Consider the following 27,805-nt stretch of genomic DNA (forward strand, 5'->3'; position numbering starts at 1 on the left):
AGTTTATAGTAACAAGGTAGTAAATCTTCCATAATAACACAGCCAAAAGCATGAGAAATTCACTGCCAGACATTGTGGTTCATTATCCTGAAAACATGTCTGATACGTAGCACTAACATGTAACAAAGTGTGGCATTCATTTCACAGGGAGAAAAGAAAAGTTTCATCACAATAACAGATTTACTGGATTCAGCTTTAAGTTTTAGAGATATATATTAAAGATAAAAAAGAAAAACAAGATTTACCCTTAAAATAAAAAGTCTTTTATATATATATATATATATATATATATATATATATATATATGCACATACATATATAATCCATTATTAATACCCTTTATGCTCTTATGATGTGTAAAACATTTAGAAACTTCCAAACTCTAGAAATGTTGACTGGTTAACCTGTCTGGCCTTAACACAATCTAAATTCCCTTTCGAGAATGACACTGATGTGTTCAGTCCGGCAGTCCAATAGGGATGGAGCGATTCTATTTCTTTTTCTTCTTCTTTGGTGGTTCATCCTCGGAGCTGCTCTCTGTGCTGGTGCTGCTGCTACTGGAAGAGCTAGAATCTGAGTCTGAATCAGAGGACGAGGAAGAGCTCGTGGAGGAGGATGAAGACGATGAACTGGAGGAACTTTCATCGGTGTCACTGTCCTCTGAGGAGGATGAGGTAGATGTTTCTTCACTCTCAGATGAAGAATCGCTGGCTGAACTGTCACTGCTATTGCTACTGGAACTAGTGACACTCTTAGACCTGTTAGACAGTGAACAGTTACATGCAGGGGAAGCTGACCCTTCACAGAATGTTTAAAAAGCAATTTCATGGGCGAACGAGGTATATGCATACACTGAAGCCTGGCTACCACGGGATCCCTAGATGTGATGCGCTGGGGACTGTGTGACTAGTAATCCCGCAGCAACCGCAGGTTTTACTTTAATAATGTAACTCTCCTGGATGGAGTTCAAGAGCAGTGTTCCTACTCTTAATATACTCCAGAATGAATCATGTTAGAATAAAGTTGCAGTGTAGTTGTTGGGTTTATTTAAGCCTTGGAGAGCATGGTAAATGTTTCATAATCTTTACTCTCACCAGATATATAGCTGGTCAACAATTTTTTTTTTTTACCAGTCTAATAATATTTCCTATTCTAATAGAATAAGAGAGATTTCTAAGAGAAATTATTTACTACTTCCAGGTATACTATGGAAAGTTGGAGAAAAAGGAAAAATGAAGCCAATAAATTCCAGTCAGGTAAAGAGAGGAAAAAGGGATGGTACTTAATCACGAATTACAGACAAGAGATTTCAGATCCAAATTTTATCACAAGTGTTTTAAAATCACTCTTTTCATCCCTCCAATGAGTATTCTTTATTATCTACATAATATAGCCACACTTACCTTTTTTTCTTCGTCTTTCTTTCTACATTAGTTTCTCCGATGCTGATAAACATGAGGGGGAGAAAAGCTCCTGTTAATAGTGATTATACACAGCTCAGGCAAACCCTTCAGCTATCCCCAAAACTGTTTTACATTGGAGAAACACTTTGTCTTTCATGACAAGTACTGACTCCAGTATTTTCTTGTTATAAGCAATAAGTTAGTTTCCTACTATAGGCTGCATATGATATATGCAGTCAACTTAATCAGTACTTAAAAGGTAAGACAGATATTATCAACTGTATCTTAGAAGCCAGGTAAGTTGGTGGTTAAGAGGACTGAGTGCGGGGCGCCTGGGTGGCGCAGTCGGTTAAGCGTCCGACTTCAGCCAGGTCACGATCTCGCGGTCTGTGAGTTCGAGCCCCGCGTCGGGCTCTGGGCTGATGGCTCGGAGCCTGGAGCCTGTTTCCGATTCTGTGTATTCCTCTCTCTCTGCCCCTCCCCTGTTCATGCTCTGTCTCTCTCTGTCCCAAAAATAAATTAAAAAAAAAAAAAAAAAAGAGGACTGAGTGCACCAATTTGATTCTTTTTAGTTTTGAGCTAAGGTTGACATGGCTAAACCAACTACTTATGGAATAACAAAACAACAGTAAAACACCAACTATAATTTGAGTTTTCAGAATGATCTTATAAATGACTATTTCATTAAAAAAAAAAAAAAAAGGAAAGCAACCTTTAATTTAAAATAACCATTTCTGGGGGCGCCTGGGTGGCTCTGTCCGTTGAGCCTCCGACTTCAGCTCAGGCCATGATCTCATGGTTCATGAGCTTAGCCCGGCCTTGGGTTCTGTGCTGACAGCTCAGAGCCTGGAGCCTCCTTCGGATTCTGTGTCTCCCTCTGTCTCTGCCCCTTCCCTGCTCACACTGTCTCTCACTCTCTCTCAAAAATAAGTAATAAAAACATGTCTATAAAATAACCATTCCTGGGGGCACCTGGGTAGCTCAGTCTGTTGAGCCTCCAACTTCAGCTCAGGACATGATCTCATGGTTCACAGGTTCAAGTCCTACATGGGGCTCTGTGCTGACACTTTAGAGCCTGGAGCCTGCTTCGGATTCTCTCTCTCTCTCTCTCTCTCTGCCCCTCCCCTCCTCATGCTCTGTCTCTGTCTCTGTCTCTCTTAAAAATAAATAAACATTTAAAAAAATTAAAAATAAAACAAAATAACCATTTCTAGGGCATCTGGGTGGCTTAGTCAGTTGAGCGTGTGACTCTTGATTTCGGCCATGATCCAAGGGTCATGGGATGGAGTGCTGTGTTGGACTCTGCACTAGGCATAGAGCCTGCTCTACTCACTCTCTCTCTAATAAAAAAATTAAAAAAAAAAATGAAATAAAATAGCCATTTCTTTTTCTGCATGTCCCCTAAATGTTCAGTTATTTACTATTTGATTTATTTAGTTAGTTTTTTTTTTTTTTTTTTTTAAGTACACTCCACAACCAGCGTGGAGCCCAATGTAGGACTTGAACTAATGACCCCGAGATCAAGACCTGAGCTGAGATCAAGACTCTGACACTTAACCAACTGAGTCACCCAGGCACCTCCAGTTATTGTTATTTACTATTATTAAAACCAGACACTTAATACTTCAAGACTGTGTTCCCTCACATTTTTTAACGTTTATTTTTGAAAGAGACAGAACGCGAGAGGGGGAGGGGCAGAGAGAGAGAGAGAGAGAGAGAGAGAGAGAGAGAGAGAGAGAGAGAATCTGAAACAGGCTCCAGGCTTCGAACTGTAAGCACAGAGCCTGATGCAGGGCTCAAACTCACGAGCTGTGAGACCATGATCTGAGCTGAAGTCAGACACTTAACCAACTTAGCCACCGAGGCGCCCCTACTCACATTATTTAAAAAGAACAAAGTCTGATGATTTTTGAATGAAATATACAAATGGTTTGCTGCTATATTTCTGCCAAATATACATGCTACATCGGGTTTTCAAATTACATAATTACTTCTATTACTATAGCACTGTCCTGTAAATTTAACATTTTTATATTCTTGACTTCTCTGTATTTCCTAGATAATGTTGGTATCCTTATTTTCTGAGTCTTTGAATATAAATATACATTTATGTAAAGTTGTCTCACATAATGGAATTACTACAATTGTTATTTTCATGGTAAAATAAGTGGTAGGAGTACATTTATCAATCACACGAGAAAAATTCATGATCACTGAGATTCATACACTTTCATCATTTTATCAGTGAACCAAAAATCAGCAGTTTTTATCTAATAGAGCCATATCTAAAATTCATGTAGTTTTGTGTATTTTTTTTTTAAACATTTATTTATTTTGAGAGGGGCAGAGGGGCAGACAGAGGGAGACAGGGAGAATCCCAAGCAGACTCCACACTGTCAGCACAGAGCCCGATGCAGGGCTGGCTCTTACCAACCATGAGATCATAACCTGAGCCGAAATCGAGAGTCAGACACTTAACTGGTTGAGCCATCCAGGTGCCCCTAGTTTTATGTATTTTTAAGAACAAGATATTCATACCATACAACTAGAAAAACAGAAGTAAATGTTGAAATTATTCATAACTATTATACTTTATTTTATTAAAAAATTTTTTAATGTTTGTTTTGAAGAGAGAGAGCACAAGCAGGGGAAAGGCAGAGAGAGAAGGGGATAGAGGATCAGAAGTGGACTCTGCATTGATAGCAGTGTGCCTGATGCAGGGCTTGAACCCACAAACCATGAGATTATGACCTGAGCTGAAGTCGGAGGCTCAACTGACTGAGTCACCCAGGCACCCCTATATTTTTTTAGGACAGGGCTCTTCAAACATTTTTTGCTTACATTCTTTTTTTTTTTTTTTTTTTTTTTTAAGAGAGAGAATGACAGAGCACAAGCAGGGGAGAGGGGCAGAGAGAAAGGGAGAGAAAGAATCCCAAGCAGGCTCCATATTCAGTGCAGAGCCTGACGCAGGACTCAATCCCATGACCCTGGGATCATGACCTGAGCTGAAAACAAGAGCCAGATGTTCAACTGATGGGCTACCCAGGTGCCTCCCTTTTGCTTACATTCTTTTCTTAAAAAATGTTTATTTTGTGTGTGTGAAAGAGAGCACATATGCCAGCAGGGGAGAGGAAGAGAGAGAGAGAGGGACAGAGAAAATCCCAAGCAGGCTCCGAGCTGAAAGACACAGGGCTTAATCGCATGAACTGAGATCATGCCCTGAGCCAAAATCAAGAGTTGGACACTTAACCAACTGAGCCACCAGGCGCAGCCCTCTTACATTCTTAATAAAGAATTTGAAAAACTTTTTTTGCCTCTTCCTTTTTTAAATCCAAGTTTTAATATTAACGAAAAGTGTAATGACTCATCTCATATATATAATTTTAAAAGAAAATTATTATATCATTTGGTAATTGTATCCAATGGAAAGTAAATGCCACAATAATTTGATACCTCCTGTAATTCACTCAAAAATTATGAACAAGCTTATCTTTAACAGTTGGTACTTTTACACTGTCTTTTTTCCTCACTGAACTTCGACTTTTTTTTCTTTTTGTTTTCTTTTTCTTAAAGTAGGCTCCATACTCAACATGAGGTTCAAACCCACAACTCTGAGATCAGGAGTCACATGCTCCACTGACTGAGCCAGCCAGGTACCCCTGAACTTGCACTTTTATTCTCGTTTCCCTATAGAAAGTATCCTAATATATTTTTATGGCAAAGATTTTTAGTGATCACTTACAGTATTTCTCGGCAATAAAAACAGAGACATAACTTAAAATTGTATTTTTTAATTACATATGATCCTAAGACTTTAAAAGTGTTTAAAAATTCTGAATTGAGCAACCATTACTGATAATACAATTGATTAAAACAATGTAGAAATACATTATAAATTTTAAAGTTTATTTATTTTGAGAGAGAGAGAAGGAGAAAGGAAGAGAAAGAATACCAAGCAGGCTCCAGGCCACCAGTGCAGAACCTGACACGGGGCTTGAACCCATGAAATCATAAGATCATGACCTGAGCCAGGATCAAAAGTTGGACATTTAACTGACTGAATCACCCAGGTGCCCCAATACATTACAAATTTTAATAATTATTACACATCAAAGTAAATTTATTGGAAATGCATCTCTTAATGACATCGAGTGTTTTTCCACTTAATGTATCCATGGATCTTATTGCTAAATTCCAACAAGGTTCAGCATTAATTCAATTCCTATATTTAATTTGTATAGATTTGACCCTAAGAAACCTTGTTAACCTCAACAGTTGGGAATAGAGTTTTGTTGTAGCAATGTTACTGTTTGAATTCCTTCAATGTTGTATTCCATGAATCACAAAAATGTATCATTAAAAAACACTTTTATGGGCACCTGGGTGGCTCAGTTGGTTAGGTGGCTGACTCCTGATTTCAGCTCGGGTCATGACGTCATGTTTTGTGAGTTTGAGCTCTGTGTTAGGCTCTGTGCTGGCAGCACGGAGCCTGTTTGGGATTCTCTCTCTCTCTCTCTGCTCCTCCCCTGCTTGTGCTTGCTGTGCTCTCTCTCAAAATAAATAAATAAACATTTTAAAAAATAATAAATTAAAAAAATACTTTTAAATTGGGAGCTCAATTAGGTCTTCCTTCAGGTTTCCTGGGGAAAAAAAAATTACAAAAGAGTTTGCTCCTAATAATTAGAGCTATTCACTTTCTTTGTACATATACCACTATTTTGAAAAATGTTTTCACACATGAAGAAAGAGAATGGAAAAGGAGAACTGGCAGGCAAGTTCTCATACAAATTTAGTTTTGAAAAAGTATGTATGAATGTTGATGACCTAGAAATTGATTACCTATCTATTCCTGCATAACCCTTGAGGAGCATTCATTTCCACAAATTGGGAGACTGCTACCTTGAAAGTCCATGTGTTTAAGACACTATTATATAGCTAACAGTCCTTATGAAGATGCTGCTTCTCATCTGTAGCACTGAGTACACCTGACACCTTCCCATTTCAGTTTCTAAAACATGTTTACTTACTTAATTCAAAGCAATTTTAAAATCTTTATTCAAAGGACACAATAGGGTAAGTAACACATTTCCAGGTCCCTCCTACCCAGTTCTCCTTCTATAATGGAGCCACGATGGGGCGCATGGGTGGCTCAGTTGGTTGAGTGTCCAACTTCAGCTCAGGTCATGATCTCCTGGTCCGTGGGTTCGGGCCCTGTGTCGGGCTCTGTGTTGACAGCCCCGAGCCTGGAGCCTGCTTTGGATTCTGTGTCTCCCTCTCTCTCTGCCTCTCCCCTGCTTGTGATGTCTCTATCTATCTCTCAAAAATAAACAAACGTAAAAAATTTTTTTTTTAGAATGGAGCCACTATTATGACTCTTTTATATTTCCAAAAAAATTTCATTATTCCTTCTCTTCTTTTTTAACATAAATGATAGCATATTATATATACTGTTTTCTACCCTATTTATATACTTAGTTTAAGTATCTTGGATGTCTTTCCATATCGACTCTATAACAATAAAGGGAACTGGATAAAAAATGGAGTTGGGAAGCTCTAAAGGGGGGTTCTCACACACTACCACTCATCATTAACAGCAGACCCCAACATGAAGAATAGTACCTTGCATTCTTGAGTAGGAAGTAGCTTACTTTTACCATTCCAGCAGGAGGAAGGACAGTTTTCTTCTTGTCTAGCAATAGCAACAGCCAGGAGAAACTGCCACAGTCGTCCAATGAGAATCTTGATCTCTTATTCTCTTCCAATGGACTTTTGTTTAAAACAGCCCTTCTTGGTGCACCTGGGTGGCTCAGTTGGTTAAGCATCTGCCTCTTGCTTTTGACTCAGGTTATGATCTCACTGTTTCGTGAGTTCAAGCCCAACTTCGGGCTCTGGGCTGGCAGTGAGGAGCCTGTTTGGGATTCTCTCTCCCACTCTCTCTGCCCCTCTTCCACTTGCACTGTTTCTGTCTCTCTCAAAATAAATAAATAAACTTAAAACAAAAACAGCCCTTCCCAATTTCCTCTTTTCCCCAATAAAAGCAAGCCCTTCTCCTTTGTTCCCTGGACCTGCCTATGGTTTGCCATGGTTTGTTTGTCCCGGATTGCAATGCCTTTACTATTCCCGAATAAACTCATTTTGCTGGTAAAATAACAACTGGCCATTTTATCTTTCAGGTTGATGGCTCATATAACCTACCTCATAGTCTGCTGTCATTTCACTGGCAGTTAAGTCAATAAAGTACAATGATTAAGAACAAGGCCTGGCTGGTTTAACACTTAATCTTTCCACTTACTGACTGTGTGACACTGACAAGTAACTGAACTTTTCCAGGCTCCAGTTTCTTCACATGTAAAATGGGGATAATAGTACGTACATTAATTGTACAGATGTGATGCTCGAATAAGCTAATAGGTGTCAAGAGCTTATATAGCACCTAGGACATAGTAAGCACTCATTAAATGTTAGCCTATACTATAATCTAAATCTGGATAACCACCATGAGACATTTAGTTGTTTAATAAATTCTATAAATAAAAATACTCCTTTGGAGAGTGCCTGGGTAGCTCAGTTGGTTGCGTGTGTGCCTCTTAATCTCAGCTCAGGTCTTGTGGTTGTGGGTTCAGATCCTGCACTGGGCTCTGCATTGGGTCTGAAGCCTACTTAAAAAAAAAAAAAAAGAAAGAAAGAAAAAAGAAAAAAACTCCCACATGTACACTTACCTTTGTTGTAATAATAATAATCTGTTTTCTTTTTCTTTTAAAGCTTTCTTTAGTTCTGCTGTTCTTGAAGGCCTATGTAGGTATTTTCTTTTTCCTGTGCATTCATAAGTCCAATGTCCAAATTCTAAGCATTTCTGACATCTTACATGTTGCTTATTTGCTTCACTGCAGAGCAAAAGAACAGAAAGAAAATAGAATACAGGACTTAAGATTTTGACTTGACATTTTCTATCCTGAAAAGTACACATAATGTAAATATTTTTAAGGTCAAATATAAACATAATTTTATACTTTGTTTATTATGTCAGATTTAATTAGAAGGCAGCATACTAAGTAGTCAAGAACATGGACCTTGGGAGTTAGAACTCCGTTCAAATCTTCATTCCTCAATTCCATTCCAGTAATGGCAGACTAGGTAACTCAGACCAACTCCTCAGCTCAGAAATAGAAAAGACAGTCAAAACATTTTTAACAATCTGCTTGAGGCATCAGAGAACTAACGACGGGGTGAAGAATCTAACCAAGCCAAAATATGGAAGAAAATGGAAATCCACAGCAGTCAGCTCTGTATTTAAGTCAACTTGAGCTGGAAGTGTTTGCCCAGCGGGGTAAACCTCATTATAACAAGCCACGGAAATAAACTATGTATCCAGGGTTAGGTCTCTGAAGATTTATACTCTGAGAATAAACCAACTGTATATGGAATACAGCTCTGCTTCTACTCATCTAGGAGAAAAAAAAAAATCCCAATCCTATAATCCCTGAAATTGGATTAAGATGCAGCAAGTAAAGTCAAATAGATGAAAAGAATTGGAAAGGAAAAAATAAAATGTTCATTCCTCACTGATGACATATTATGTACATGGCAAATCCAAAGAATCTAGAGATAAAGTATTTTGAAATAATTAGAATTCACAAGATCAGCAAGATTTCAGATTGTGGTCAGCAAACTTTGTAAAGAGTCAGATAGCAAAAATTTTAGGCTTTGCCAATCAGGAGGTAAAATTGAGGGTATTATGTAGGTACTTATCTAACATGAGAGAAAACCCAATTCCACAAATATGTTATTAATAAAATTATTCCACATAAAGGAGGTTTACTAGGGAGAAGAATGGAATTCTTTTCTAGAAGATAACATTTCACTCATTTGAGGTTGAAAGTTAGTGTTTCCTACTATCCAACTGACCATACATATATACATGTAATTAACATTCTTTTTTTTTTTTTTTTTAATTGAAAGAGGGTGCAAGTGAGTGAGGGGCAGAGAGAGAAAGAAAGAGAGGAGTGCGGCTCATGTTCATCTGAAGCAGGGTTGTATTGATCTGAAGCGGGGCTCCTGCTCACCCAAAGTGGGCACAAGCTCCCCAGATGCCGGACTCAAACTCATGAACCTTTGGCTCATGACCTGAGCCAAAGTCAGATGTTTAACTGACTGAGCCACCCTGGTGCCCTGTAATTAACATTCTTGAGAGCCCACCAAAACAAGCAGCAAGTAGGATTCAGCAGATGACTGTTTGCTGAACTCTGTATTAGATACAAGGTAAACACATAAAAGTCAATAGAATTTCTATAACAAAAAGTTAGGATGACATTTTAAAAGGTGATATTTATAATTTCCTGAAAAATATCAAATACATAGAGATACAAAGAAAATATGTACAAGAGTTCTTTGCACAATATAAACATTATGAGAGAAATTAAACATCTAAGTAAGTGGCTATATGGAAAAATATACCATGTTCACAAGAAAACTTGGTAATTTCAAAATGTCCATTCTCCACAAACTGATCAATAGATTCAAAGCAATGCCAATGAAAATCAAAACAGGTTGTTTGTTTTGTTAACCAACTTATTCTAAAATGTATATGGAAATTCAAAAGGCCAAGAATAGCCAAAATGCTCTTGTAAAGGAATAAGTGGGAGAAGACTTAGATTAAAAGTCATTGACTTAATGATACAGCTATACCAATTAAAAATATGAAATTGGAGCAAAGATACACAAGTCCATGGAACAAAACAGACTGCCCAAAAATAGACTAATGTATGTAAGAATACTTATTTTATGACAACCATGGCACTAGACAGCAGTGGGAGAAAAGATAGGTTATTAAGTGTACAGGGACAACTGGTTATACATATGGAAAAAATGAGACTTTACTCTCTACCATATACAAACATTGATTACAGACTGGTCAAAGAATACATGTTTTACAAGATGGTATAAAAAAGGTGACTTGGAGGGGCACCTGGCTGACTCATTTGGAAGAGCATCATCTTGAGGTCGTGAGTTTGAACCGAACTGCACGTTGGGTGAGGAGATTAAAAATAAACAAACAAATGAACAAAAAGTGAAAAGGGTGTCTGGCTGGCTCAGTCGGTTAAGTGTCGCACTTTGGCTCAGGTCACGGTCTCGTGGTCTGTGACTTCGAGCCCTCATGGTTCATGAATTCGAGCCGCAAGTCGGGCTCTCTGCTGTCAGTAAGGAGCTTGCATCTGATCCTTTGTCTCTCCTCCTCTCTGCCCCTTCCCTGCTGGTTGTCTCTCTATATAAAAATAAATAAATTATACACACACACACACACACACACACACACACACACACACACACATATGTATGTATACATATAATATAATATAAAGAGAGTAAAAAGGGAAGCCAAGCACTAACAGTGCAGAGACTACTTGGGATTCTTTCTCCCTCTCTCTCTGCCCCTCCCCCACTCTCTCATGCACGTGCACTCTCTCTTTCAAAATAAATAAATAAACTTAAAAAACAATTTAGAGTGGGGCGCCTGGGTGGCGCAGTCGGTTAAGCGTCCGACTTCAGCCAGGTCACGATCTCGCGGTCCGTGAGTTCGAGCCCCGCGACAGGCTCTGGGCTGATGGCTCGGAGCCTGGAGCCTGTTTCCGATTCTGTGTCTCCCTCTCTCTCTGCCCCTCCCCCGTTCATGCTCTGTCTCTCTCTGTCCCAAAAATAAATAAAAAACGTTGAAAAAAAAAAAATTAAAAAAAAAAAAAAAACAATTTAGAGAGAAAAAAAGGGGAAGGGCCGTCTGGGTGGCTCAGGAGGTTAAGCATCTAAATCTTAGTTTCGGCTCAGGTCATCATCTCACCGTTCAAGGGACTGAGTCCCGCATCGGGCTCGGCACTGGCAGTGCGAAGCCTGCTTGGGATTCTCTTTCTCCTTCTCTCTGCCCCTCCCCAACTTGTGCTGTCCCTGTCTCTCTCAAGATAAATAAATAAACTTAAAAAACCTTTAAAATAAATAAAAATTTAAAAAATAATAAATAATAAAAAAAGGGAAGCCAAGAAGTTGGAGAAGATGTTACAAATCACCAAGAAAATGACACATCATAGAAAAATAAGATGAAGTGGAAAATGGGAAGACTGCACAAAAATGGGCCTGGGAAACACAAATCAATAATAAACATATAAAAAGTTGCTCTTTAGGGGTGCCTGGGTGGCTCAGTCGGTTAAGTGTCTGATTCTTCATTTTGGCTCAGGTCATGATCTCACCGTTTGTTAGTTCAAGCCCTGCATCAGGCTATGCACCGACAGCATGGAACCTGCTTAAGATTCTGTCTCCCTCTCCCTCTCCCTCTCTGCCCCTCCCCCGCTTGCTCTTTCTCAAAATTAATTAAAATAAACTTTAAAAAAGTTGCTCTTTACTAATCAAAGAAAAGCATATTAAATGCTCAAAGATACCAAGGCATACGTACATACCAGAAAGAATAAAATTAAAAACTGAGAATAACAAATGTTAGCAAAGATACATAGCAAGAGGAACACATATCCATTGTGTGTATGAATGCAAACCGGTACAACCATTTTGAAAAAAAATATACTATAGTTAAAGAGATGTACACTCTATGATCCAGTAGTTCCACTCATAAGTATTTATACAACAGAATTCAATGCACAGCTATACCAGATAACATGTATAAAAATATTGCTTTCCTTTATGTAGCTCTTAAAACTTTTGAAACAATCATACCCTTATAGAAAACTTCTAAGTACAGTTCAAAGAACTATTTTTCCTGTATCATTTGTAAACTGCCAAACTGATGACTCATCAACTCAGAATATTTCATTGCATTTTTCTATAAACTAGGATATTTTTCTAGGTAACAAAGTAACCACCAAACTCAAGAAATTAAAATAGATACATTCCTACCATTTAATCTTCAGACCCTTACATTTAAGGGACATCAAACGTCCCAATAATGTTCCATATAGCAAAATCCAATTCAGCATCTACGTTGCCTTTGTAAAGTCTATTTGATTTCCTTCTGTCTAATGAGTTCCTTAGTCGTATCTTGCTTATTATGACCTTAACAATTTTGAAGATTACAGGCCAGTTATTTTGTAGAATGTGCTCCAATTTGAGTTGCTTTCAAGCTCACTCATGCGACTATCAGTAGGAAGCTTCAGTTCCCTGCCTGTTGACCTCTCCACAGATAGGGCTGCCTACAACACGGTTTTCCCCAGAGGGAGTGACCAAGGCAACTTAAGAAAGAAGTCATAATTTTTTATAACCTAATCTTGAAAATGACATACCATCACCTTTGCTGTACTCTGTTGGTCACACAGACCAATCCTAGAATAACTTGAAAGGAGACTGCACAAGAGTGTGAATGCCAGAAGGCAGGGATCATTGGGGGTTATCTTGGAGGTCAACTACCACATCTGAGATCTCTACATGATTAGATTCAAGCCATGCCTCTTGGCAGGAATGTAACAGAAATGGGCTGTGTCGTTCTCACCATATTCCTACCAGGTGACACAAGATGGCAATTTGTCTTATTACTGATGATATGCACTCTGATTCCTTGATTAAGGAGGGTTGACCAGAGTTTACATTCTAAAGTTACTTTTTGTACTTTTGTAACTGTGGTGGTTGTAAATGATGTCCACAAATTCTTTCATACTCTTCACTTCAGAAAAAAAAGCCCTAATTCCCCACCTTTGAGGGTGGCTTAGATTTAGCAATCTTAGATTTAGCATCTTGCTTCTAACAGAATAAATCAGGATGGTGTGACTTTGAAGATTAAGTCACTTAGCTGACATGTCATGCAGACACTGAAGCAGCCTCTAGGGAGGCCCATGTGGTGAAGAACTGAGGCTTCCTGCCAATAGCCCTGTGAATGAGCCATCTTGGGAGACAGATCTGCCAGTCCTGATCAAGCCTTCAGATAACTGCAGCCACTAAGTTCTGGGGCTCCTGGGTGGCTCAGTTGGCTAAGCGTCTAACTCTTGATTTTGGCTCAGGTCATGATTTTACTGTTTGTGGGATCGAGCCCCATGGTGGGCTCTGTGATGATGGTGCACAGCCTGCTTAGAATTTTCTCTCTCCCCCCACCCCCGCCTCTCTGCCCCTCCTCTGCTCATGCATGTGCACTCTCTCACTCTCTCTCAAAATGAATAAATAAAAATTAGGGGACGCCTGGGTGGCTCAGTTGGGTAGGAATCCAACTTTGGCTCAGGTCATGATTTCACAGTTCGTGAGTTTGAGTCCCACACCAGGGTCTGTGCTGATAGCTCAGAGCTTGGAGCCTGCTTCAGATTCTGTGTCTCCCTCTCTCTCTCTGCCTCTCCCCAGCTCGCACTCTGTCTCTCTCAAAAATAAACAAACATTGAAATAAATAAATAAATAAATAAATAAATAAATAAATAGAAGCCACTAATTTCTGGGATGATTTGTCACACAACTGTAAGTGAAAACTGATATAACAATAAGTATTTTGTGGGTTGGTATTTCAAAGTACATAAATATCTTGCCCACTAAGTTTTTAGTTCATTTATTCATCTATCAGTATGAACTCATATTTTTCTATCTTATTCAATAAGGTATAATTTGTTACATGATTTATGTTGATACTCAGATTGTCCTAGATGTGGTCAGTGGAAAGGAATCCTTTCAAGCTGGGTTCTGTGTCCTTTTGACATGACTTCTTCATTTTGGGGATACTTCCTTGCTCTCTGGTACAACAAAAAATTTTAGGCTCATCTACTTTCCTTGTCCCGGCCTGCAATCAGACTGATGGAGCCATGATGATATTTAGAGTCACATTTCTCTTTCCACTTAGGCTCTGACACCTCATATCAAATTACACTTCCCCTTCCCTGTGTAGATATTTTCTCCATGAGGGTGATAACTTATGCTAAATTGCTCCTCTGTGTGGACACCTTCCTCACCTTGCTTGGGATCTGATACCCTACACTGGACCTTCCCCCCACTTTAGGGATCTGACACCCTGCAGTGGCCCTTCCCCCCACTGGATGCCCTCCACACCCTGCTGATGCTGCAGATCACTTCACACATCTATGTAGATGCCCTCCTTACCCACTTCAGCTCCAATACTCCAATGCCAAGTCAACCCTGTGCATGGAGGCCTATCTTGCTCTACACTACTTAATGGCTTTAGGGGTGACTTGTTCAAGAAGGGAAGAGGAAGAACTAAAGAATATTCATAACAGCATGATTTGTAATTTCCTCAAAACTGGAGGGGTGCCTGGGTGGCTCAGTCGGTTGTGCATCCGACTTTGGCTCAGGTCATGATCTCCCGGTTTGTGAGTTCAAGCCCCATGTAGGGCTCTGTGCTGATAGCTGGGAGCCTGAAGCCTGCTTCAGAATCTGTGTCTCCCTCTCTCTCTGCCTCTCCCCTGCTTGTGCTCTGTCTCTCTCTGTCTCTCAAAAATGAATAAATGTAAAAAAAAAAAAAAAAAAACAACCCTGGAGATAACATCCAAGTAGAATGGATAATTTATGGTACAGAATACAGTGAAATACTTCATAATATTAAAAATGAACAGGGGCAACTGGGTGGCTCAGTCGGTTGGGCATCCGATTTCAGCTCAGGTCATGGTTTCGTGGTGAGTTCAGGCCCTGTGTCAGGCTCTGCGATGATGGCTCAGAGCCTGGAGCCTGCTTCAGATTCTGTCTCTGTCTCTCTCTGCCCCTCCCACGCTCTCACTGTGTTTCTCTGTCGAAAATAAAATAAAAACATAAAAAAATAAGAACAAAAAAAATGAACAAACTTCACAGATTTAAGAAGCCAGATTATTCAAAAGAATCCAAATTGTCTGATTCTGTACAAAATTCAGACACAGGCAAAATTAAACTCCAGTGCATAGTTAGATGGTAAAAGCACAAGGAGGAGCAAGGAAAATATTACCATAAATGTTAGGTGACAGATTACGTTTGGGAAGGAGGAAGAAGGTCATGAGTGGGAAGGCCTTAATGGCTTTTGGGAGACTGGCAATTTTATTACCTGATCTGGGTGATAACTGATATGGGAAACGAAGGCAAAAGAAAAAAATTAAATTTCCTTACTACTTACAACCCATTGACAAGTCCTTCAAGCAGGAACAGTGACCTTCCTGGGGTAGCTCAGCTGCCTTAATGTTGACACTTTACTAAGGGCAAAAGGCATTCTTAGCTTAACATTATTCCAATCCCTCAGGATCCTGTGATTCTACTTTAAACATGTAAGAAATTCCTTAGGAAATTCCTTTATCTCTACTCCCCAAGATATATGTCAGCAATTACCCTTCAAGCATACGGCCTACTGATATACATCTTCTGAAGGGTCTCATGACTGAGGGTTTACTAAACAGTAATAAATGACCTCTTCCTAATAACAGCTAGCACCCTCAGGGTCCTGGAAACCTTGTTTTCAAAATTCCTTGGAGACTTATGCTGTCCCTAACACTCTTGCAACTTGAAAGTTTAAAAGCAGTCACCTGTCACAAGCCCAGTGTAGCTCTTTCTGCCACAGGTTCTTTAATAAAACCACCTTTTTGCAGTGAAGATGTCTCAAGAATTCTTTTTTTAAAATTTTTATTTAATTTTAATTAATTTTACTTTATTTTTTTATTTAAAAAAAATAATTTTTAAAATCTATATTTATTTTTGAGAGAGACAGAGTGAGAGCGGGGGAGGACAGAATCCAAAGCAGGCTCCAGGCTCCGAGCTGTCAGTACAGAGCCCTAAGCAGGGCTTGAACTCATGAACCATGAGCTCATGACCTGAGCCAAAGTCAGACGCTTAACCAACTGAGCCACCCAGGCACCCCTCAAGAATTCTTTCTTGACCATTCACTCCAAACCCAAACATTTCCACATCGGTAATCAAGTAGAATGTTCCTTTATAATAATTTATTAAGTGGCATAGTTATATCGTTTGAACTTTTTTGTACATGTGCTTTATTTCACAACAAAGGTTTTAGAAAATCTTGGCTTTTGGGGTGCCTGGGTGGCTTGGTTAGTTAAATGTCCAACTTCAGCTCACGGCATGATCTCATGGTTTGTGGGTTAGAGCTCCATGTCAGGCTCTGTGCTAACAGCTTTAGAGCCTGGAGCCTGTTTCGGATTCAGTGTCTCCCCCTCCTCTGTCCCTCCCTCACTTGCACTCTGTCTCTCTCTTAAAAATAAACATTAAAACATTTTTTTTTAATCTTGGCTCTTTCACTACATAGCTGTATGCTCTTTAGCAAACTGATTTTGGAATCTTAGATTCCTCTTCTAAAAAATGCAATAATACCCACTTTTACTATGTTATTGTGAGAATTAGATGACACCATAACCAGGGCTTATATTTATCATGTGCCAGGAATTTAGCTAAGTATCAGTTATGAATAATCACATCTATTCTCCATAACAACTCAGTGAGTTTGAAAGAACTATCCCCACTCTATAGACTAGGATGTATACATAGCAAGCAGTAAGGCATCTGGTATAAAGTAACACACAATTAATTGGGAGTTATTATTGCCAATCTATATATTGTATCTGGATTAATGATACATGGCACTTTAAATTTTCTCATAACATGGTTGCATGATGAGATGCTGGGTTCTTAATTTTGACCTAGAGCAGTCACCTATTTTATCTCTGGAGAACACATAATTGGTGCTCAGTACATGTTTTTAAAAACGATTACTGAAATAGTTAAGTGTTTAAGAGGACATATATGGCTTATAGTGGGCTTTTCATTAGTTAATTCCTGCATTGTGGACCAGGTTCTGTAATCTTGACGATAATTTAGTTTTAGCATCTGTCCAAAATTTAATCCTAATCTGAAGACTAATGTTACAATTAAAGAACTAAGACTATTTCAGTAGATATAGTATTAAAAGATAATAAAAAAGACCCAGCTTTTTGATTAGTAATAGTTCTTAAGTTTCAGCAAGCAACCTCCAGAGCCATGATGATAATTTCAGACTTTATCTGAACATGTAATGTCATAGCAAACTTTTAAAATCATCAACCATAAAACATTCTATGGACTTAATATTAGCTTTTGAGGCAAAAAGAACCATTAACACATTTAACACATAACATAAATAATTGTAAAGTGCACCCCAATAATAATATATTCAGAAACATTAAAGACAATTTGTAAATAGTGTAAAATCGTGGGCATACCTAGATCAGTACGTTGAGTGTCTGACTTTGGCTCAGGTCATGATCTTATGGTTCTTGGGTTCAAGCCCCATATCAGGCTCCCTGCTATCAGCACAGAAACCACTTCAGATCCTCTGTCCTCCCCCCTCTCTGCGCCTCCCCAGCTCTCATGCACTCTTTCTCAAACATAAATAAACATTAAGAAAACAAAAGTGTATCAGGTGCCTGGGTGGCTCAGTCTGTTAAACGCCCAACTTTGGCTCAGGTCATGATCTCATGGTTTGTGAGTTTGAGCCCTGCATCGGGCTCTGTGCTGACAGAGCCTGGAGCCTGCTTCAGATTCTGTCTCCCTCTTGCTCTGCTCCTCCCCTACTCACACTCTATCTCTCTCTCTCTCTCTCTCAAAAATAAACATTAAAAAAAATTTTTTTTAAGTGTATAATCATGACTCTCCTACAAATACATACAAACAGCCTGTGAATAAACTCTTGAAAACAAGCAAAAAAACAAATACATACAAAACAAACACACGTCAAAGGTTTAATGATAAATAAAGGAACTAGTAACAGGGTGCCTGGGCAGCTCAATTGGTTGAGCATCTGACTTCGGTTCAGGTCATCATCATCTCACACTTTGTGGGTTGGAGCCTCACGTTGGGCTCTGGGCTAACCGTTCGGATCCTGAAGCCTGCTTTGGGATTTTATGTCTCCCTCTCTCCCCCTTCCCCGCTCGCAATGTCTCCGTCTCTCTCTCTCAAAAATAAACATTAAAAATGCATATATTAAAAAAAATAAAGGAACTAGTAAGATGGTGTAACTGGTTCAAAAGAGAATTCGATCATGAATGCTGAAATGGGGGTTCAAAAGTGGCTCAGCTGGTGAAGAGTCTGACTTAGGCTCAGGTTGAGATCTCACCATTGGTGGGTTTGAGCTTCGTATTGAGCCCTCTGCTGCCAGCACAAAACCTGGCTTCAGATCCTGTCTCCCTCTCTCTGCCCCTCCCCAGCTCTCAAGTGCATGTGCCCTCTCTCAAAAATAAATAAACATTAGAAAAAAAAAAAAAAAAGAATGCTGAAATGAATTTACAGACAGTTAAAAACTAGTCAATAGTCACATTGCAAGAATCAATCATAACATATATGTATGGGTAAGAATCTTTCCTATCAGTTTTCTACAACTTACAAAGTTATAAAATAGCTCAAAGACAATGATGGATAGGCTCTCACAGAGTCACACAACCAGTAAGAGTGGATTAGACATGACATCTAGTAATCCTTTTTTGAAATCCATTTCAAAGCCTTTCACAGTATTTCCTAACAATGAAAATATGATTGATAGTGTGAGGAAACCTCTCAGAATCAAGAAAATAAAGTATTCTCCAACTCAGAGTTTATTTTCCCCAAATTAATAAACTTATAACTTAAGATCTCAGCTATTAAAAATATTATCCACCAGCAATGTGTAGTTTTCTGTTGTTATAAATAGAACATTCACAAATATCTAAGGCCCATCTATGATTGACATGTTCTAACCATTAATTAACCACCCCTAAAAATACTGATCTCCACAGAATGCTGAATGAGGCAGACCTTTAATTTTAAAGTAAACGACATTAGCATTTATTTCTACCCATGTGAATACTCTATTCAAAAAATATTCCATTTCTATATCCTAAGCTAAAGCCCAAATAAGTGTTCTAATTAATTTTTTTTTTATATGAAATGACCTTCTTTGATACCTAAAATAGTAGGACATGCCTGCTATATTGACCTATTGTTGGCAGAGGTAGAGAATGGGCACTCCACATATGGTAAGATATACGTTCATTTTTTAAAGTTTATTTATTTATTTTGAGAAGGACAGAGAGAGTACAAGTAGGGGAAGGGCAGAGAGAAAGGGAGGAGAGAATTCTAAACAAGCTCTGCACTGTCAGTGTAGAGCCCAAAGCAGGGCTCAAATTCAGAGAACTGTGAGATCATAACCTGAGCTGAAATCAACAGACACTTAACCAACTAAGCCACCCTGGTACCCCCAAGATATACATTCTTAACTGCTGGTAAGAATCTAAGTTGCACAGACTTTCTGAAGGGCCATTTGGTAACTACAAGAAAATATTAAAAATGTACATACCAAAAAACCCCAAAAAAGATAGTATAAATGGTCATTATCTACCTAAAAAAATCCCTAAGAATCTAAAACAGAGCTACAAGAATATATGGGTTTAGCAAGGTCACAGGATACAAGGTCAATATACAAAAGTCAATTGTATTTCCTTTCTTTTCTTTTCTTTTCTTTTTTTTTTTGTTTATTTATTTATTTTTAGAGAGGGTATAGGAGGGGCAGAGAGAAATGGAGAGAGAGAGAATCCCAAGCAGGCTCCACACTGTCAGTGCAGAGCCCAACTGAGGGCCCAAACCCACAAACCATGAGATCATGACCTGAGCAGAAACCAAGTGTCGGACACTTAACTGACTCAGCCACCCAGGTGCCCCTAAAAGTCAACTGTATTTCTATATACTAGCAAGAAACAATTGGAAAATTGAAATTAAAAAAAAATATTATTACAATACATAGAGATAAATCTGATGAAAAGTCCAACACCTCTACAGTGAACTATAAAACATCGGTGAGCAAAGTTAAAGGCCTAAAAAAGATGAATACACACACATACACACACAGATTAATGCATAAGAAAACTCAAAACAGTTAAGGTATCCATTCTTCAAAAGCTGATCTATAGATTCAGTACAATTCCAACTGAAATCTCAGCAGTTTCTTTTATGTAAATTGATAACCTGATCCTAAAATGCATACAAAAATGCAAAGAATCTACAATAGTTGCAATGACTGAAAAAGAACAAAATTAGAGGACTAACACTACCTGATTACAAGACTTATTATAAAGCTACAGTTATCACCACAGGGTGGTGTTTACAAAATCAAATACATCAATGAAACAGAATACAATCCATACACATACATGGGCAGCGGTTTTTTTGACAAAGGTATAAACGAAATTCAGTGGAGGGGGTACCTGGGTGGCTCAGTTGGTTGAAATGTCCAAGTCTTGGTTTTGGCTCAGGTCATGATCTCACAGCTTTGTAGAATTAAGCCCCATGCTGGGATCTGCATTGGCAGCGTAGAGCCGGTTTGGGGTTCTCTCTCTCCCTCTTTTTCTGCCCCTCCCCCACTCACACTGTCTTTGTCTCTCTCAAAATAAATAAATTTTAAAAACTTAAAAAAAAAATCAAGTAGAGAAAAATGTCTTTTCAACAATTGGTACAGAACAATTGGAATGCAATGTGCAAAAATATGAACTTTTGAAAAGTTTGCCAATTTCTGATAAGATTTCCCATAAAATTACTAGTTACTATATGGTCAAGCAATCCACTCTTAGGCTATTTATGAAAGAAAAAGGAAAACTTAAGTTTACAGAAAAGACTACATGAACCTTTATAGCAGTTGTATTCAAAAGGAACACCAAACTGGAAACAATCAAAATGTCCTTAAACTGGCAAATGGATAAACAAACTTGTATATCCATACAATGGGATATATTGGCAATAATTAAAAAAAGAGGGGCACCTGGGTGACTCAGTTGGTTAAGCATATTACTTTGGCTCAGGTCCCGATCTCATGGTTCGTGGGTTCGAACCCCACATTGGGCTCTCTGCTATCAGCACAGAGCCCGCTTTGGGTTCTCTGTCCCTGCCACCGCTCCCTGCACCCCCCCCACCCCTAATGCACTTGTTCTCCCCCTACCCTTGTTTCTCCCTCTCTTTTTCAAAAATAAATAAAAAAGAAAAAAAAAAGAATGCAATATTAATATGTGCAAGAACTTTAGTGGATCTCAAAGGAATTAACCAAGTGAAAGATGATGGACTCAAAGGCTACAGACTGATTCTATTTGCACACAACATTATGGAGAAGATAAAATTACAGCGATATCAGTGGTTTCCAGAGGCTGATAAGTGCTTAGTTACAAGGGGTCATGAAGAAATTTTTCATGATGAAATTTTTCTATATCTTGATTTTGGTGGTGCTTCCAAAACTATAGTTATCTGTCAGAACTCACAGAACTGTACATTAAAAAGGATGAATTTTGGGGGCTCCTGGCTGGCTGAATTGGTAGAGCATGTGACTCCTGATCTCAGAATTATAAGTTTGAGTCCTACAATGGGTGTATTGATTACTTAAAAAAAAAAATATCTAGGTGCATCTGGGTAGCTTGGTTGGTTGAGTGTCCGACTCAATTTTTGGCTCAGGTCATGATCTCACAGTTGTGGGAGATTAAGATTCTCTCTCTTGGGGCACCTAGGTGGCTCAGTCGATTAATAAGTGTCCAAGTCTCGATTTCGGCTCAGGTCATGGTCTCATAGTTTGTGTGTTTGGGCCCCGAGTCGGGCTCTGCATTGACAGTGCAGAGCCTGACTAGGATTTTCTCTCTCTCTCTCCCTCTCTATACCCATCCCTTGTTCACTCTGTGTGTGTGTGTGTCTCTCTCAAAATAAATAAACTTAAAAAAAATTAAAGATCCCCTCTCTCTCCCTCGGACCCTCCCTCCTGCTCATGCACTCTCTCTAAAATAAATAATCTTAAAAAAATATAAAGGATGAATTTCACTAAATTTAATTTTATTTATTTTGAGAAAGAGAGAGAGAAATGTGTACATGCTAGCAGGGTAGGGGTAGAGAAAGGGAGAAAGAATCCCAAGCAGGCCTTACAGTGTCAGCGCAGAGCCCAATGTGGGGCTTGATCCCATGAACCATGAGATCACAACCTGAGCCAAACCAAGAGCTAGACTCTTGACTAAATAAGCCACCCAGGTGCCCCTCACTAAATGTAAATTAAACCTCAGTAAATCTGACTTTTAATTTTATTTTAGCTGGTTAACATACAATGCAATATTGGCTTCAGGAGTAAAATTCAGTGACTCATCACTTACATACAACACCCAGTGCTCACCACAAGTACCTCCCATAATACCCATCACTCATGTAGCCCATCCCCCATCCACCTCCCCTCCATCAACCCTCAGTTTGTTCTCTTGTCATTAGGAGTCTCTTGTGGTTTGTTTCCCTCTCTTCTCTTCCCCCCCACCTTCCCATATGTTCATGTGTTTTGAGTAAACCTGACTTTTAAAAAATACCCATACTGGGACACCTGGGTGGCTCAGCGGTTAGCATTCCAACTCTTGACTTTGGTTCAGGTCATATTCTCACAATTTGTGAGACTGAGCCCCATGTGCTGATAGTACAGAGTCTGCTTGGGATTCTCTCTCTCCTCTCTCTGGTCCCCCTCCAAATAAATAAATACACTTAAAAAAATGTTCTTACCAGTTAATCCAGAATAATGGATACATATATGCAAAAATTTAGTTGTATATTTATTATGGGAAGTATAATATGGTTTATAAGATAAACTTGACAGATGGTAGTTACATTTGAGGTGAGCACAGCATAATGTATAAACTTGTGGAATCACTATAATCACTATGTTGTACCCCTGAAACTAAAGTAACATTGTGTGTCAAATATTCTCAAGAAAAAAAAAAGAGTTAACTATCCAACAGCAATGGAAATGGCCAAAAAGTTATTGTTTATCTATAAAGAACACTACGAGGCCATTTATAATGTTAAAAAATGACCTAAAAGGTTATACATTAAAATGTAAAAAATGGTTGGGGTGCTTGGGTGGCTCAGTCGGTTAAGCATCCAACTCTTGGTTTCACTCAGGTAATGATTTCAGTTTTGTGAGTTTGAGCCCTGTGTCTGGCCCTGCAGCTGGTAGCCCGAAGCCCACTTGGCATTCTCTCTCTGCCCCTCCCCGACTCACACTATCTTTGTCTCTCTCAAAATAAATAAATAAACTTAAAAAAAAAAAGTGTAAAAATTATTATCTTTGGGGTAGGGTTATAATACATTTTTTCTTTATCTGTATTCTCTAACTTTCCTACAATGAACATGGAATGCTTGTGAAATCATAAAAAAAAAAATCAAGATATTTTTCCAAGTAACATATAACTAATGAGTACCTAAGAGTGCTAAAGGCCTAAGAGAAATATCTAAACCTAATACAAATAAATAAATATCCTACCGAAAAAAGCTGAGAGTAGTGAAAAATGTCAAGAACATCAAAATAGTTTTGTGTTTCAGTTACATCTAAAGCACAAAGAACTGGGGGGGGAGGGTGGGTGGGGGGCCGTGGAGGGTGTGGAATAAAGCACACAAAACCAAAAGAAGGGATAGACTCATTATTTTGGGTGCTAGGCAAATTGGTCACCAATGTCATGTTATAGGCTAAGAGAACAAGAAGGATTATTTTTATTTTTCTTCATTCTTAACTCAAACACAATTATATGTAGAATGAAAAGAGTAGAACTGAATCCCAAGATAGTAGGGGTGGGTAACAGGGCCCTTCTATCCATCTGAATGTGTTTAAGTCACATGGCCCAAGTGACTGCTCCCCAACATACCAGAGATTTTCCAGGTGACATGACTGTACTGCTACTGGTAATGTGAGAAACCCTGGCATACATGAATGGTGCTGAAAGTCTGAGAGTAGGCAAATGGTGTTTTGACTTTCAAAGTGGAGAGAAAGGTAGATTCCACAAACTATGCCAGTGAACTTGACATCTATTCCAGGCAAAATTCTGGCTGGATTTATCAAATCCATTCAAAAAGAGAAGCTCAGATCACAAAGTATCAAATCATTACAGACTAATACTCTTATCGGTTTCTGGGTATATGTATTTCAATAAGACATCTAGGAAACAGATCAGTTGAGCATTATGGACAAAAGAGTAGTGTTTAAAACGGTACATGTATAGAGGAGTATCTAGCAATGGCCTGAGGGCTTGGTCTTTAGTTTGAATTTGCTCAACATTAAAAAAACACTTTTTTTAACTGTTTATTTATTTTTGAGATAGAGAGCGAGCACGAGCAGGGGAAGGGCAGAGAGGAAGACACAGAATCCGAAGCGGGCTCCAGGCTCTGAGCTGTCAGAGCAGAGCCTGACAGCAGGGCTGGAACTCACAAGCAGTGAGATCATGACCTGAGCCGAAGTCGGACGCTTAGCTGACTGAGCCACCCAGGTGCCCCTGATGTGTTCAACATTTTATAAATGACTTGGATGAGAACAGAATACAGATGTGCATGTTTATCAAACCTATAGCTGACACAAAGCTAAGAGGGATAGATAATACAAAGAATGACCAAATCAGGATCTAAAAAGGTCTTGATAGGCTAGAACTCAATGTGAAATTTAACAAGATGAAATTTAACAAGGGTAAAAGTAAGTCTGACACTGAAGTCCAGAAAATCAATACAAGTACGAGACAGGGAAGCTTGACATGATAGCAATTCAAGTGGATAACATCTAGGGTTTTTACATGACTAAAATCACAGTTTAGGTCCAAAGCTAGAAAGTTAGAAGGGAGCAGGGTTTAGCTTCATCAATATTATTTTCCTTTCAGCTCAACATAAACTGTTTGATAGATAGAAAAATGTAACAGGTTGATTCAGGAGGTATGTCCTTCCTACCCAAGCCAAAGTTACATAATTCTCACAGATGCTGAAGAAATGGTACTGGAATTCAGTGGAAGGTTTAGCAGAAGAAATGATCTGAGATAGTGCAAGATTCTACAAATCTACTTACATATAAGTAGATGTAATTGCAATTTACAAAGTGAAAATAATTTCATTTCAATTGATTTAAAGTTAACTCTGCTGAATGGGAAGTTCAAAGGTAGGCTTTTTTTTTTTTTTTTTATTAGTCCAACTAATATCCTCTCAATTGGGATCAACAGGGCACTATCTGGGGTCATTTTTTCTGTTAACCTTTTCCACTGAATTCCAGTACCATCTCTTCAGCATCCACAAGAATTATTTTTCCTCTATTAGTCCAAAGACTCTTAAAAAGAATGACAACAGTACTTTCTCACTTCACCTAACTAAATACTAAAAATACTTTAAAATTTGTTATTATGGAATATATGGTCTTTATAAACAAAATTAAAACTTTTTGATGAAGATAAAATGAAAAATAATGGTTCCTCTTCTGCTTTCTGCCCCCAAATACTCCCTAAACTCTACTGGACTTCCCTAACTTCTAAAGGTCTCCTTCTCCAACTCCCTGAGGACTTAGTCTTTATACCATGACCGCTTTTTATCATACACCATTTATTTTCTTCCCCCAAAAGATTGGAAACTCCTAAAGATAAGTCTTTTACTTCTGTATAGCTCATTTACCAAATACAGGCGTTCCACAGAAAAACAACATTTACTAAACTTTCTGACACTTCTTAAATAAGAAATGACAATATTCTTTAGATATTAAGTCTCACTTCATATAAGTTGATATTGGTTGGTTTTACCAATCTAGCATTCACTACCTAACCTATCTAGCTCATCATTGATTTATAAAGATCCATCCAATTGTGCTGGTAAAAGAATGAGATCTGCTAATCAGAGCATGGCAATCCCATAGACATGATTCAATCTAGACAATGAGATGTCATCAACTTGAAGTTCGACAGATATAAAGGACCCTAGATAGTGCAGCCATCTTGGGACCAACGGAGTGGATCTATCCAAGTGTGAATCCAACACCCAAAAGATCAAATCTGTGAGTTTGATAGTAGACATAATTTAGCATACCTATTGAGTGTTATAGTCACTCTATTCTTGACTTCAGAATTGTTGGACTTCAAAGCCTTCTCCTCCAGGAGGCATACTACCTTGACTCCCTAGGTGTTTACCCTTAAGCTCAAGGAACTCTTCCTCAGGTGTGACAGATGGAATTCATGAAGAACAACAAAAAATAATAAAAAACAGAAGTGTAAAAAGAAACAGATAAATATGCAAGCTAACTATGAGTGATAAATTATGGACTTGGAAATGGTAACAACATGAAATGCCAAGAGAAAGAAAAAATGGCAGTTCAGGTGTACATGTTGGTAGAAGAGAAAAAAGGCTTTACCAGAGAGGGGTGTCTGGGATGATTCCTGCATTATGCGTTCACAGCAAACCTCTTGTGCCACTGACTCTCACTCAATGGCCACAGTGGCCAGCTTTTAGTTCTTAAAAATTAAAGTTCTTTCCTGTCTCAAAGCAATTGTCACTATCTGGATGGTCTTTCCCCAAATCCTCTCATGACTGGCTCTTTTCTAATATTTTTTTTTTTTTTAAGACAGAGACAGGGAGGGGATGAGAGAGAGAATCTTAAGCAGGCTCCACTTTTAGAGGGAAGCCCAAGGAGGGCTCAATCCTGACCCTCGATCACCACCTGAGCTGAAATCTTGAGTCAAGATGCTCAAAGGACTGAGCCACCCCATGAGCACCTCTTTTCTCACACTTTTGATCTCAGCTCAAATGCTACCTCTGCAGGCATTCCTTTTCAGTCCAACCAACCTAAACTGGACCTTTCTTTCCATCACCTCTTATTTCCTTCAAAGCTCTTATCATCAACTGTATTTACTTAAAATGTTTAGTTGTTCCACTCTTTTCACCAAAGGAATATAAGTTTCCTGAAAGCAGTATTTCCGGTCTTGAACACCTCCATTTCTTTAGACCCAAATTCTGGCAGAGAGCGGCATAATATTTTAATAAATATTAATTAAAATAAATTAATATTTACTGAAGAGAATGAATGGCAGAAAGTGAGAAGATAACTTGGGGAGAAAAATCGGCGTTGTAGTCAGGGTTCCTGGGGAAGGCGATAGGAAGAGGGCAGGAAAAGCCAGCTGGGTTGGAGACTTCACAGGGAGTTGGAAGGTTTACGTCGGTGAGACTGGAGGGTGTCGGATCAAGGCTTCAGGCTTCCCGGATCACGCGTGGGGTGGGCGGCTGGGTGGGCAAAGGGGCACATACCACTTAGTGCCCAACTCCTGGGCATTCCCTTTGCGGAAACCAAACGCTAGGCTCTCTTCAGAACAGCACCTATCCCACCTCGCAGCCTAGGTCCCGCCCCGGGGACCTTACGCAGCCGTCTTCCACGCAATCACTAGCCCGTGGACACCCAACTTATCGCCTGGGCCGAGCCCCCGCGGAGCAGCAACAAGTGAGAGAGACGACCACCCTCCGCCTGTCCACACTGAGGATCCGATACCTGCCCGCCATCCCGGCCGCTGCTCACTCACCGGCTGACGCGTTTCTCCCCGCCCCCAGCCCGCCCCGCGGCCCTACTCGGGCCCTCACTTACGCTTGTCTCCGAGCTATGAGCCGATGCATGGGAGTCGCCATCTTAGCGCGGCTACGGACTGCCGCGCTGGGTTTTGGGA

General features: G+C 39.1%; 1 protein-coding gene across 3 annotated transcripts; it reads right to left on the reverse strand.

Annotated features, from left to right (window-relative positions):
- Positions 1–27,805, reverse strand: ZCCHC10 (zinc finger CCHC-type containing 10). 3 transcript variants are annotated; one of them, XM_049649161.1, is made up of 4 exons: positions 27,727–27,805; positions 8,123–8,287; positions 1,404–1,445; positions 1–758 (listed from the first exon to the last, which is right to left on the reverse strand). In XM_049649161.1, exons 1-4 carry the CDS (start codon positions 27,765–27,767, stop codon positions 491–493), a joined length of 516 nt encoding a protein of 171 aa, XP_049505118.1. In that variant the 5' UTR covers positions 27,768–27,805; the 3' UTR covers positions 1–490. The 3 variants fall into 3 exon arrangements, with proteins under 3 accessions (XP_049505118.1, XP_049505117.1, XP_049505119.1); XM_049649160.1 differs by lacking the exon at positions 27,727–27,805 and having other exon boundaries at positions 8,123–8,815; XM_049649162.1 differs by lacking the exons at positions 8,123–8,287; positions 27,727–27,805 and adding an exon at positions 7,023–8,030.

This window comes from Panthera uncia (genome assembly GCF_023721935.1).
Source record: "Panthera uncia isolate 11264 chromosome A1 unlocalized genomic scaffold, Puncia_PCG_1.0 HiC_scaffold_17, whole genome shotgun sequence".
In the NCBI taxonomy this organism is placed as follows: Eukaryota; Metazoa; Chordata; class Mammalia; order Carnivora; family Felidae; genus Panthera; species Panthera uncia.